This window comes from Salvia hispanica, chromosome 3, assembly GCF_023119035.1.
Source record: "Salvia hispanica cultivar TCC Black 2014 chromosome 3, UniMelb_Shisp_WGS_1.0, whole genome shotgun sequence".
In the NCBI taxonomy this organism is placed as follows: Eukaryota; Viridiplantae; Streptophyta; class Magnoliopsida; order Lamiales; family Lamiaceae; genus Salvia; species Salvia hispanica.
This window is the reverse complement of record NC_062967.1, coordinates 11,178,973-11,191,450: the sequence shown is the minus strand read 5'-3', so window position 1 is coordinate 11,191,450 and position 12,478 is coordinate 11,178,973. Positions and strand designations below refer to the sequence as shown.

Here is a 12,478-nt window from a genome sequence, read left to right as displayed (position 1 = left end):
TGCAGCTACTATTTTTTTTTATCAAGGGTGCAATTCTTTTTCTATGACGTGTTTTACGTAGTATTATTTAATTCTTAATATTTCCAACTATGTATTACCATCAATGCCAAATATCACTCTCTATATTCTATATATATCATGCTTCGACATAATATCAATTAATTTATTTTTTATTTAACTATAACTAATACTAGTAGTACATGTTGGAGCGGTCATTAGAAACAATCGAGCTATCCTAGTTTGTAGGCCAAAATTTCTTGTTAAATATGCTAGTCATAAGGCCATCTAGTGGCATATAGATGAGTTAGATCTTCAATTAATTTTCCTTTGTCGCATATATGGAACTAAGCTCTCACTCTTATAGTCTACAGAGACACTTCCACTTGCCATACCCTTACCAATAATTAATAAAATTATTATCTTTTCATATAAAAAAAACTCATCGAATTTATGTGGTGTTTGTTTAGTCTAAGAATCTAAGATTATGACTCAACAATACCGATTACACATTAATATAAAAAACGTGGGATCTAATACCTTAGTAATAGTGATGACATAATCCTAATAAACTATTATCATTATTGATCAAGAATCAAGAAAACGACATATGTTGGAACAGTCTTCACATCCCAATAATGCAACGAACGAAATATCCATAGAGCTTCACATTCCTTAATCCCCTATTTAAAATCCCATCTCATCATCCCCTTTTTTAATACTCTCTACTTTCTCTCCTCCTCCGCCGTGGAATTCTGGTTATGTTCGCCGCCAAAGGTAATACAACTAAACGCTTAAATATAGTATTATAATGCCGTCGCCGAAGAGTCACCGGAAAGGAGGCCATGAGAAGAACAAGAAGGGGCGGTTGTCGGAGAAGGCATCGTCGTTCCACGGGAGGGATGCCGGAGGTATGACCGACATGCTTCCGCGGCCGAGGACGGTGCCGGACTTGCTGGCCGGCAGGAGAGGCGGCGGGAGTCCGGCGCCGACGCCGGCGAAGCTGACGAAGTTGCTGGTGAACGTGACAATACAGAGGAGCCCTGGCCCTGTGCACGTCTTGATGGCGCCGGAGGCCACCGTGCAGGACCTGATCGCGGCGGCGCTCCGCCAGTATGTCAGTGAGGCGCGGCGGCCGGTGCTTTCATCCACCGCCTGCTCCGCCTTCGATCTCCATTACTCTCAGTTCAGCTTAGAAAGTAAGGCCTCATTCATACATATATATATCGCTTGCAAATTTTTTAATTAGCCGATGTGGGATGGTTTGAATCACAATAGCGCTTGTGCTTCACAACCAATTTTTCATAGATAATTAATTTGTTTGAATGAAAATGATAAACAGGTTTGGATAGGGAGGTGAAGATAGTGGATTTGGGTTCAAGAAACTTCTTCCTCTGTCCGAGGCAGATTGCGGCGGAAGGCGGCGGCGCATCCAGCTGCTCGAAGGAAGCTGAGGAAAGCAACACAAAGAAAGGGTTGCCGTGGCTTAAATTCATGGATTTTTTACTGTAATTCAAGGCTGCTTAATGACAGCCACGATTACTTTTGCGGCTAATTCTTTTTAAATGAGGAGTATTTGGTTTGCAAAAGATGTAAATATTGTGAAATCATAGAATATGCGTTTTTAGGTATCTATAGAGTTTAGTTTTAGCCATGTAAGATTCACAGGAATGGCTCTTAATTTCTGTTTTACAGTACTATGTTTTAGTTGTCCAAAAAAACACAAGTGTATATGTTATAGTAATATGTTCAAATTTGATTTAAAATTATTTTACATCATGTCTTGTGGTATATCATTGGATTTTGGATTGGATTCAGAAGAATCGAATTAGTGGTCATCAAAGATTGAAGTTTGCTTTTTGATCAAAAGAATGAATCAGTTATACACCAAATTTCGGGAGTATAGTACTATGTATTTACAAGCAATTTAATTTATTTACTACATCAAGAGATAAATTTTTAAATTAATAAATTATTCAGTAATAGTAATATATTCCAAATTTAAATAAAAATTACTAATACGCCTTGAAATTTTTAAAATGAGCCTATGTCCTGAGGAATAACAAAATTTGAGATTCTTTACCAACTCGTGTGTTGATAACATAGTTCTACCATGTATCTACATTGATTCCATCATCATCTAAAATTCACTGTGGAATGCACTATCTGTTCTACAAAATTTAATGAATTTATTTTCATAATCTTTAACTCTACCATCACAGATTTCACAGTTTCTATCAGAATCCATACCATCAATCACACATTCACACGTAAGAATGTATCTATATTTTTTATTCACAAATAAAAATGCATAATTGAGCTTTAATAGTATAAATTATTAACATGTATATAGTGATGGTGATGGAGACTTTATACCTGCAACTTTTAATTCGAGAAACTTGTTTTACATATCATGAAGAGGCACATTTTTTTATGGGAAATGGCCCAATAATTTGATCCAGAGACTAGTCTAGAATTTTCATGTTCATGCATCACATAAATATAATTGGTGTAATTCATAAGGTCAGATGTGTGGACACCAATTTAACTAGTTTTGGTTGAATATGTTTTTAGTACTATCATTTAATTGGGAGGAGAAGTCAATGAAATGATAAATAAAAACATTTGTACAGTGAACCTCGCTCGAAACAATTCATAGATGCTTAAATAGTTTAAGATATCAATATAAAATTCGTTTTCTCTCTCCATAACTCTATAAACAATTACTAATTGTTTACTAATATATCTGCAACATTTTGTCAAAGAATTCTCTCTATATATCATTACGTTAATAACCTACAGGTTTACTAACAAATCATATCATGGTTAAATATTCTCTCTATTTTCTTTTATTTATTCTCTTTTAGCACCCCTATTTAAAAAAAAAAACAATATGCCATTATCTACACACAAAACACACCAAAGTGAGCAGTAACTATAAATTATACTCCCTCCCTCTTATTGTGGTCACGAGTTTTAAAAAATATATAAATGAGTTAATTAGAAAAGTTAATAGATTATGAGACTCACTCTTTTATATTAGTTTTATAACAAAAAAAATGTGAATGAAGTGAATTAGTGGAATGTGTAACCTACTTACCATTTATGATAAAAATGAAGTGCGACTCTTATTGTGAAACGGATCAAAATGGCAAAGTGTGACTCTTATCGTGAGACGGAGAGAGTACTTTATTGGCAAGAGTACTTTTTACCAAACTAATTTCTTATTATTACAATTTAACAATCAGATTAAAAAATTGTAATTCAAAAATGAGAAAATATTTTATCAATCAAACAATGTACTACTATCTTCTACATAGCCGACTACGTGATTAGTAAACATGGTGGTCAATAATACCAATTTTACATGTGAAAAATAAGTTTGAGCTATTTCATGAGTGGAATGGAAATTTGCAGTGAAACAATGATTAGTCAATCACCTTTAAAAAATGACTAAAACATGAATGATCAATCACTACAGCATCATAATCAGGTTGTAAATTCCATACTGTCATAGAAAAGCATTCATAGGCTCTCTGTTAAGATTCTGGGAAGCATTACATAAATGTGAAAAGAAAGAGGAAGTCTAGGTATAGAATTAAAACATTGGTCCACTAGCAAAATGGATCAAACCAGCAGCATCCCTATAAAGAGGAAAAATGAAGCTTAATAATTGTTGAATCTACAACTTGACCTCCACGGGCTTCTCAATCCGACATCACCCTGAAATTACAACTCTTCCCTCACTGCAACCAAAATACCTGTACAATTTGCATGGGAACCTATAATTAAAATCTGTGCTCAATATCTTTCTAAGCAGGGTACCTGGACCTGCAAAACTAGTAAATCAGTGTGAGATCTGCAAGTATATATCTTAGGAATAAATTGGAACAATATGCGAAAACTCACTAGCCTTGTTGTTTTGTGGCTACAGGATACCTGACTGCACACACAAACACAATGTTTTTTTTACAGGGAACAACCAAGACAGACAAGGCCAAATTAGCAAGGTCGCTAGTAGGAACTCATGAGAGGCAACATTAAAAAACAAGAACCTTCCAATAGACAATATCAACAAGCAAGAAACAAATCTCACTAACCACTAAACTATGTCTATGTCTATGCAAATTGCAAAGCACTGTACCATATAAATCCACTATTATTTTATCCAACAAAACAAAGGTAATGAAAATTGGAGCACGACTTTTTTTGGAGAAATACAAGACATCGATGTTGTGTGTACACAACATCTTGAGAATAGCTAGGGGATTATAAGATCATTTTAGAAAAATTATCAGAGCTAGCACAGAACAATAGCTTCCTCACACAGATTGCGTGCAAACATACAGATGAATGCAGGAGACAAATTCAACTTTGATCTAGTTGAGAGGGAGACTGGCAGGAAGTAAAAGTCAAAAAGCAATTACAGCTCCTTCAAAAGGTTTAGGGCTGAAGACTATATATATACGGGAAACCAAACTCGAACAATACTTCAGCGAAAAAACAGAAAAAGGGAAAGAAAAGCACGATGGACATAATGAATGGTACTAAGAAACATATATTTATCATGTTGCATATGACAGAATTGAAAACCTGCACACCACCTGCAAAGTGGAAAATGTGCAGTAAGCTAAATTTTAAGACAGGTCATTCGTAATGATAACTGTTGCCAGTGAAAAAATCAAGAATACCGAGGTGGAAAGGGAGTGAGAACAAACCAGTGCTAATATCGTCAATACCCATATCCGTCCTACTGTGTCGGTTCATTGTGTCCTCCGTTATCTATATTTCCAGAGTGGTCATTTTTAGCCCTGCTATCCTCATCACCAGCATTTGCCTTGTTGCCAGAACGTTCTGTTTCTTCCTTCTCCCTATTCCACTGTGCAATTTTAGCACGTCTTTCTTCACTACCTTCCCTAACAGGACTACGATTCCTCCTGCCACCTGGACTTCGGCTTCTACCCCTCCTACTTCTTGGACTTGTGCTCTTGCGCCTCCTGCTTCGACTTTCATGGCGATCGTGGTCATCATACCTTCTGCTGTGACTCCGACTCTCATGTGAGCGGTCATCATAGCTACGGTGCCGATAGGGACTCCTGCTCCTGCTACGGCTGTGTCTACTCCTACGCCTCCCAAATAATTGGTGCCTCAACTCCCTAGTGAGAAGTTGTATTAGTTGCAATAATGCTCAAACCTGCATAAGTTTGCATGAGTACAAACAATTAAATCACCTGTTAATCCTTTTCAGATGCATGAAGTTACAGTAGCCACCACGGTTACATGCGTCCTCCTCATACTGCCTACAGGTGGCTTCACGAAAATCAGTCACTGGGGAGAAATCAACAATGATGGGGCGTCCTGCAGAATAACAAAATAACTCAGAAGAATGTTCTACATGTGAAATATAATGGAGGATATTCCTTCACTTGGAAAGAATCCAGTAAATATGAAAGAAAGCTATGCCCAAAAGAGCCGGTGTACATAAAATAAGGTAACACTTATTACCTGCATAGAACCGCCCAGTCAGGTTTTGAAGAGCATTAGCAGCATGCTCTTCCTCCCTAAATTGGACATAAACATTGCCAACCTGCAACAAAAACAAATCTAATGTCATATTTGAAAAGCCAGCTCCAAAAGTTACAAATCCAGTGATGTGTTGGAAAAGATTACCATATGATCAGCTAAATTGTCACAAACATTCAAGCTTTCAATCTCTCCGTATTTGTTTAGCTCCTCAAATAAATCTTCATAAAAGTCCTGCAACACCAAATTAAAAGGAAATATGGAATACATTCATGGTCAGCAAAACAAAGAAGTTTATCCATCTCTTTCTTTTTAATCCAAGTACACAACTACACATAGGATAATTTTATTAATTTATCATATCATCATTCTATTCATTAGAAGTCACAAGATCAGTTTTACTCTATACAAGCCATGCCAATGATTGAAATTAACCCCAGTATTGATAGTATGCAACCTTACATATAAGTCACAAGGAAACAAAGTACATTAATAAATAAGTATCTAGCAAGGCATCTAAAGCAACATCAATAATCAAAAGGTCCAATTATCATTTGTACACTCACAAACATTGAAAGACAAATATAATCCAGTAATGGCTAAAGATACAATTTCAAGGAAACTAGCAACAAAATCCAAATGTTAGTGAATCACTGATTATCATCCTCAATTCAATACGATAAGTACACAATCGCCCAAAAATACTACAGTAAATCAAAGACCATACATTTACAAATTCACAAGCACGCACACAAAAAAAAAGGTTAAAGAAAACAAACAGCGTCAAATTTAATGACCAGAGAGAGAGAAGGGGGGAAAGGCAACCTCGAAGTGTTCCTGCATTTTTTTGGGGTCGATCGGCTGGCCCTGAGCGTCGACGCCAGGAGTAATCATGTCGGGGCGCTGGTACATGTTGGAAAGAAGGATCGTGGGGCTGATGCTCGGCTTGGTGTGGAGGCGGGAGCAGCGGTCGCCGTGCCTGCACGCGCCGATCTTGAAGTAGAATGGGCAGTTAACTCGGTCCTTCTCTGTACCGAAAATTGACGCCAAGTGCTCCGCCATCGCAAAATTTCAAGCAGATCGAGGAACCTTATTCAATTGCTTATTGGATTCAGAGATCCTTGCGATTAGGGTTTCAAAAGGGGAATTGAGCTGATTACAGAGAGAGTGAAATTTTTATATGATGACGAGGAGAGAGAACTCGGTTAGGACACACACGCCACTTGTTTGTCTTTTAATTTTAATGTTAAATTGAGGCATTATTTTTGGGTTGGGCCAAAATATTTATCACTTAATTTGTGGACATACAGAGAAAAAAAAACCCTATTATGTGCTTTAATTCTGGGGCCCATATTTCGGCCCAAATTTGTTTATTTTACACTCCTACTTAGCATTGTACGTAGGGTTTAGGAATAAATTGTTAACTCTTTATTAATGTGATCTTGTAAGTAAAATGCATCTACAGATCTCGTGTATGTTTCCACTTTGATCCTGGATTCCAAAATAAGTACTCCCTCTGTCTGCAAAATGTTGTCAATGTTTGATTCGGCACGAATTTTAAGAAATGTGGATAAAAGTGAGTGAGAAAAGTTAGTGGAATGTATGCCCCACATTTATATATTAATTTTATAGCAATAAAATGTGAGTGTAATGAGTTAGTGGAAAACGAGGTCCAATTATCAAAAATGGAAGAAAAAAAAATCAAAGTGGACAACATTTCACGGACAGAGGGCGTACTATACAACAAGAAAGAATGCTTAGAAAGAAAGTCTGATTCATCCATCAAATGCGATGACATATTGGATTTGATTTCTCACTAGCTTAGAAAATAATCCTAAATATGGAGTATAAACTTTAGTTCGTGATATTCAAATATTTAGTTTGTGGCCAGAAGCCATTTTGCGAATTAGTCCGATAAAATAAATGTATATTTCTACGAAATTAACGCGTACGGACATAATAGGAATAATTGAAGTGGGGCAAAGAATTTGAAAGAAAATGGTAGAGAATATTTGATGGGGGCAAATGCCAGATAATGCATTAAATGAGGACCCTCAACTTAATTAGAAACGTGTAATACTTAGCTTCTTTTATTTTATTTTTCTATTTTATAATTGTAAAATTTAAATTTAAATACCATGCTACTGTGAATTCCAAAGCTAAGATATTTGGTGACTTTGCTCTGATCATTTTGCTGGCTAGCAAACACACACATTATGCACTTTTCTTGTTGTCAGGGTGTCACTTAATTAGCTATTGTTGCAATGGTAGAATAGAAAGAATAAAATTGAGGGACATACTATATGTTATCTCAATTATACAGCACAGTTGAGGGAGACATCTCATCAACTTTTATACTCCATTTGATAGGAAGGGACCCTTTGTCACACCTTTAAGGTTGATGTTGCTCTACCCATCGAAAATATGATTCACATTATTTATAAACATACCTATGTGAAAAACAATGTGTTTATTTTTTCCAAATAAGCTGATGCAATAAACATAATTTTGTTTTCCAAATTTGACATGGGTACCGAGGAAACATCAATTTATTGGGTTTATCTTTTCATAATTAGCTACTATTTATTTGATTCAATTTTTAAATACTATGAGCTTGTATACCACCATATTACTAGCAAACTTATGGTCATATGCATAATCAAAACTCAAAATAATAAAAGATTATATTTCTTCTAAAAATCCAAAATGCCGACAGAAGAGTAGGCCATCTGTTCACTTCATACACATGGATTGCTCAATTAATACAATTTGGGTACTTTCCTCTCCACATGAGTTAGCTATTATTATTGTCCATATACCAATACCATCTATTATAAAATTCAAAGATAAATAAATTGTTTTGATTAATTTCATTTATATTACTATTTTCCTTCCGAGTTTTTTATTTCATCATATAATTCATTTTCTAATGGGGATGGGAGTGCAAATTCTACCATTAAAATACTTGATCAAACCAAACAAAATTTATAAATGTATACATCTCTTGCCTTAGCAATACAAAGCAAGAACAGACTATGACTCAGTTCATAAACTGCAATAAAAATCAGACCACTATAACTCTAACAAAAAGAGAAAAAAGGAAAGTCTAATCAAGACTTGGATATATTTCCGTATAACTAAATGAATATAGTTCCCTTTTCCCCAACTGCAAATCAAATAAACCAAACAGAGCAATCCTGTGTACATTCACCCTTCTTTGTGTGGACTACAAATGCCGTAGTTTAGCTAAGAAGTCGGGACGATGGTGCCAACGTAGCCCAATCCGACGATGGTGAAGGTGAAGACTTGAAGAAATAGGTATATGAAATAGTTGTTCTTCCCATAGGCGAAATCATAGCATCCACACACGAACAGAAACACCGCGAATCCCAGCTCGTGCACTTGAATCCTGTCTCCCAGCAGCTTCCTCAGAGACTTCTTATTCGAACCACTCTTGTTACCTTTGATGCTGAGCTTATCCCCGAGCTTCTCAGTCACCACCCACTCATTCACCCTCTTCGCCTCCAGCAGCCCGATAAATGCTGCCTTGGTGCGGTGGAAGGACATCACGTTCTCAAACAGCACCCAATAGAAGAGCAGATGGAACGACCTTGGCGTTCCGACTGAGTTGAGGGCAGTGATGATGCAAGGAAGGTAAATGGCTCCCCATTTCGGGACGTATACTTCAGGCACCAAAATGGAGAGAGGCAGAACCACGCAGTAGAAGAAGAAGGTGAAGAAGTGAGCGATGATCTTCCTCACGAAGAAGAAGCTGTAGATCACGTAGAATTTCTTGTACAACGTTACTTTCTGCCATCCAAGAGCATATTCACAAATTAATTTCATACTTACATATGACAATTAGCAAAGTAGTAGTACTAATTTATAAGAAAAGGAACCTTGTTTGTTGCTATTCCCATCATCATTTTCTTAAAGAGATTAGCCGGTCCACATGACCACCTATGCTGCTGGAACCGGAAGGCTTTGAAAGTACTCGGGAGTTCACTATACACCTACAAAAACCAACAACACGCATCAGCTTCGTGTAACACAAATCTTCGAAAAACTGCATTGGACATGATGATTAGAATTAGACCTGGAGATCACCAAGGTAAAGAAATTTCCAGCCTTTGAGACCAGCACGAACAGCAAGATCCATGTCTTCGACCGTTGTTCTGTCGTTCCACCCTCCGGCCTCGTTGATTGCTGCAATCCTCCATATTCCACCAGTTCCTATTTATTTTTTTTAGCACAAAGATTAATAAGTATTTAGTGAAATAGTACTAATAAAAAAACATGGTTAAGTTGTTACCGTTGAAGCCAAAAAAGGCATGAGTGGCTGAACCTACTTCTTGCTCAACTGTGAAATGATAATCTAATGACATTTCTTGCATTCTTGTCAGCAAGCACTCATTTGAGTTCACTGCAAGTAAAATATCCATGATCATTTTATTCATCTTTTATTTCTACAAAAAAAATTAGTATATCAAGATCTTCACGTGTATATTCGCAATACACGTCGCTATAGAGATTAATGTGAAATAATGTAGACAAAACAAATTGTCCTAAGACACCAAAACAACCAAGAAGCAGTTGATTAGGACCATCAACCATGTGAGCAGCAAAAAGAGTTGTCACTTTTTCTGACACTCGTGATAACAACATGTTTATGAGTTAAAATCATTGCCACGTCACACAGTCAGAAGCTGGATTTACCACCTATATTTTTTTATACCTAAATTTATTGTAATTGTGATCGTCGGTGGGAAGTTGAGACTGTTGTGCTACATAATTAATTGGTTACTATTATACAATACAGCACATGGATAAAATGACACTTGTACCCTTATGAGCAAAGATTTTACTATGTTGATAAAATTTAAGCGTCGATTGTCAGCTTACACGAAAAAGACAAACTTGACTTCCATGCCGTTACATCCGTGACTTGAGGAACAGAAAGATCAGGACAGTTTCGTCATTTGGTTATTTGATTGCCGAAAGATGATGCGTTGATTAACTCTTTCATAACTATTAAAAACTTAGTCAAATTAATAAAATAGTACTATAAAAAGGTGAACTTAATATGGTGGTTGTTTTGTTTTGCTACCTACCCAAGTTTAAAAAGAAAAAAGATGATCACCTAAAAGGAGGGGAAATAATTGTAATAATCAAGATTTAATGGGTCCTAACTCCTAACACTAGTATAGCATATATTAGTAAAATAAATACTCCCAACCCCTACGTCGCCCCGCAAAGCATGCAACAAATCACTCACTTGAGTAAAGAGAAAAAAAAGTGCAAACAAACTGCGAATTTACGTTTACACCCCCACCTCCAAAATTAGCAATGCTATAGATTAAATATGAGGACCACCGACACTTTCATATGGAGCGAATTTATGAATAAGATTATTAGAATAATATTATGCGACCTACAACTGAGACTTACCGAATCTCCACCGGGCTTGTACAAGTGCAATGTCCGGATTGTGAATGAGAAAAGGGACCGCCCTTCGGAGAAATTCGGGTTCGGGCCGGAAATCAGCGTCGAAAATGACGACGTACTCGCATTCTTTGACGTAGTCGTGTTTCAGTCCTTCCTTAAGCGCCCCGGCCTTGTAGCCCCCTCTTGTCTCCCTAATTTGGTATCTAATGTTAACCCCTTTGCTTGCCCACCTTAAGCATTCCCTCTCAATCATGTCCTAACCATTCATATAAATCATTAGTACTTTATCAAATACTCCTACTAATAATGTAATTACTAATAAATGACCCTAATTGCAAAATTAAGTAAATTGAATAATGGTGTCGGTTAAATGTAGGAAAATTAGATTGGTGCATTGCCCAATGATGAAACGACACAAAAAATCATGTGATTACTAAATATGAAGTGAATTTCATCACATTCATTCTTGGGAATTCCTCATTTTATGGGTTTGACCAAAACAAACCTTGATTGTAAAGTCGGTGGAGTCGTCGAGAACTTGAATAACAAGCCTATCAGCAGGCCACGACAGATTGCAAGCTGCGCCAATTGATATCTTGTAAACCTGCGATTGAATACATTTCATCAAACACGACATAAAGAAGAGGTAAATTCGATTTTGATAAAATTAAAAAAAAAAAACAAACCTCTTTCTCATTGAACATGGGGATCTGAACGAGAACCATAGGGAAAGCAGCATTCCCATCCTCCAAATCATCATCCCTCATCGCCTCCCATTTGTATCTCTTCTCAGGCTTCTTCCAAAACAGCTTCACCAAAACGATGACGATGCCCATGTAGAGGCGCTCCATGAACACCATGATTGACATGGCCAGGCATATATACACGCAAATCGTCAGCAAGGGCACAATCAACGGCGCCTTGATGAACTCCCACAGCACCGAAATTTGGCCTCCAATGTCGGGAGAATACACGGATTCTGATGTGAAGCTATTTGCGGCCATTTTCGAAACAGGGGAATGCTCTGTTTTTTCACAGATCTGCTCTGTTTTAAGAGATCTTGGAATTCAGAGAGCAATGTTTCTAGTTTGTTGTGTGGCCTGAGAATGGATAGGAGAGAGAGAAGGAATGCTGCATTGCGAGAGAGAGTGGAGCAAGTTATGGGGGATTTGGTGTTGTGATTGAGGAAAAATGAACATTATTTTATAGTGAAGATGTGGTCTCATTCACTTGGACTTCTCTTTCTCATAACTGATAAGTGTGGCCTATTTTTAGTATTCATAATTACACAACAAAATATATTGGGATTGCTGGAATTTTAACTCAATCTGAATCTAATGTTGTACAATTAGTTTATATTTTGGGCAATGCTATATGTGAGTAAAAGTAGGGTGAGTAAGTTAGTACTATATGAGTAATAAGTATTTTACTACTACAAAATAAATACTACATGTATTAAATGAGATAGTCTTAAAATGTATATGTATCGAGAATAATGGAAACTATGGAGTAT

At 36.6% G+C, this 12,478-nt stretch overlaps 3 protein-coding genes across 15 annotated transcripts; 1 reads left to right on the top strand and 2 right to left on the bottom strand.

Moving 5' to 3' along the window:
* The first annotated feature begins 628 nt into the window (after window positions 1–628).
* LOC125212621 lies at window positions 629–1,771 on the top strand. The gene is made up of 2 exons (XM_048112833.1): window positions 629–1,196; window positions 1,340–1,771. Exons 1-2 carry the CDS (start codon window positions 809–811, stop codon window positions 1,507–1,509), a joined length of 558 nt encoding a protein of 185 aa, XP_047968790.1. The 5' UTR covers window positions 629–808; the 3' UTR covers window positions 1,510–1,771.
* A 1,735-nt stretch (window positions 1,772–3,506) lies between these two features.
* On the bottom strand, window positions 3,507–6,725 carry LOC125214758 (splicing factor U2af small subunit B-like). Of its 13 annotated transcripts, none has more exons than XR_007175173.1 (7): window positions 6,346–6,725; window positions 5,668–5,754; window positions 5,503–5,584; window positions 5,229–5,355; window positions 4,716–5,153; window positions 3,759–4,601; window positions 3,507–3,641 (listed from the first exon to the last, which is right to left on the bottom strand). XR_007175173.1 is itself a non-coding variant. In XM_048115896.1 (6 exons), the coding sequence occupies exons 1-5, from the start codon at window positions 6,580–6,582 to the stop codon at window positions 4,748–4,750; spliced, it is 939 nt and encodes a 312-aa protein (XP_047971853.1). In that variant the 5' UTR covers window positions 6,583–6,725; the 3' UTR covers window positions 3,507–4,601; window positions 4,716–4,747. The 13 variants fall into 13 exon arrangements, 5 of the variants coding, with proteins under 5 accessions (XP_047971853.1, XP_047971855.1, XP_047971858.1 ...); XR_007175168.1 differs by having other exon boundaries at window positions 3,507–3,836; window positions 3,907–4,601; XR_007175169.1 differs by having other exon boundaries at window positions 3,507–3,828; window positions 3,907–4,601.
* A 1,760-nt stretch (window positions 6,726–8,485) lies between these two features.
* On the bottom strand, window positions 8,486–12,146 carry LOC125214757 (glucomannan 4-beta-mannosyltransferase 2-like). Its single transcript, XM_048115895.1, has 7 exons — window positions 11,652–12,146; window positions 11,471–11,569; window positions 10,969–11,221; window positions 9,833–9,943; window positions 9,617–9,753; window positions 9,420–9,533; window positions 8,486–9,330 (listed from the first exon to the last, which is right to left on the bottom strand). Exons 1-7 carry the CDS (start codon window positions 11,967–11,969, stop codon window positions 8,767–8,769), a joined length of 1,596 nt encoding a protein of 531 aa, XP_047971852.1. The 5' UTR covers window positions 11,970–12,146; the 3' UTR covers window positions 8,486–8,766.
* Between the last annotated feature and the right edge of the window lie 332 nt (window positions 12,147–12,478).

Excerpts from the sequence above, each read along its gene's own strand:
- LOC125212621 (XM_048112833.1), top strand. The coding sequence starts at position 809 with ATGCCGTCGCCGAAGAGTCACCGGAAAGGAGGCCATGAGAAGAACAAG. Across the intron at positions 1,197-1,339 it reads CTCTCAGTTCAGCTTAGAAA|GTTTGGATAGGGAGGTGAAG; the intron begins GTAAGGCCTCAT and ends AATGATAAACAG.
- LOC125214758 (XM_048115896.1), bottom strand. The coding sequence starts at position 6,582 with ATGGCGGAGCACTTGGCGTCAATTTTCGGTACAGAGAAGGACCGAGTT. Across the intron at positions 5,585-5,667 it reads ACAATTTAGCTGATCATATG|GTTGGCAATGTTTATGTCCA; the intron begins GTAATCTTTTCC and ends TTTTTGTTGCAG. Across the intron at positions 5,356-5,502 it reads GACTGGGCGGTTCTATGCAG|GACGCCCCATCATTGTTGAT; the intron begins GTAATAAGTGTT and ends GTTATTCTGCAG.
- LOC125214757 (XM_048115895.1), bottom strand. The coding sequence starts at position 11,969 with ATGGCCGCAAATAGCTTCACATCAGAATCCGTGTATTCTCCCGACATT. Across the intron at positions 9,754-9,832 it reads TGCCTTTTTTGGCTTCAACG|GAACTGGTGGAATATGGAGG; the intron begins GTAACAACTTAA and ends AAAAATAAATAG. Across the intron at positions 9,331-9,419 it reads TGGGAATAGCAACAAACAAG|AAAGTAACGTTGTACAAGAA; the intron begins GTTCCTTTTCTT and ends CTTGGATGGCAG.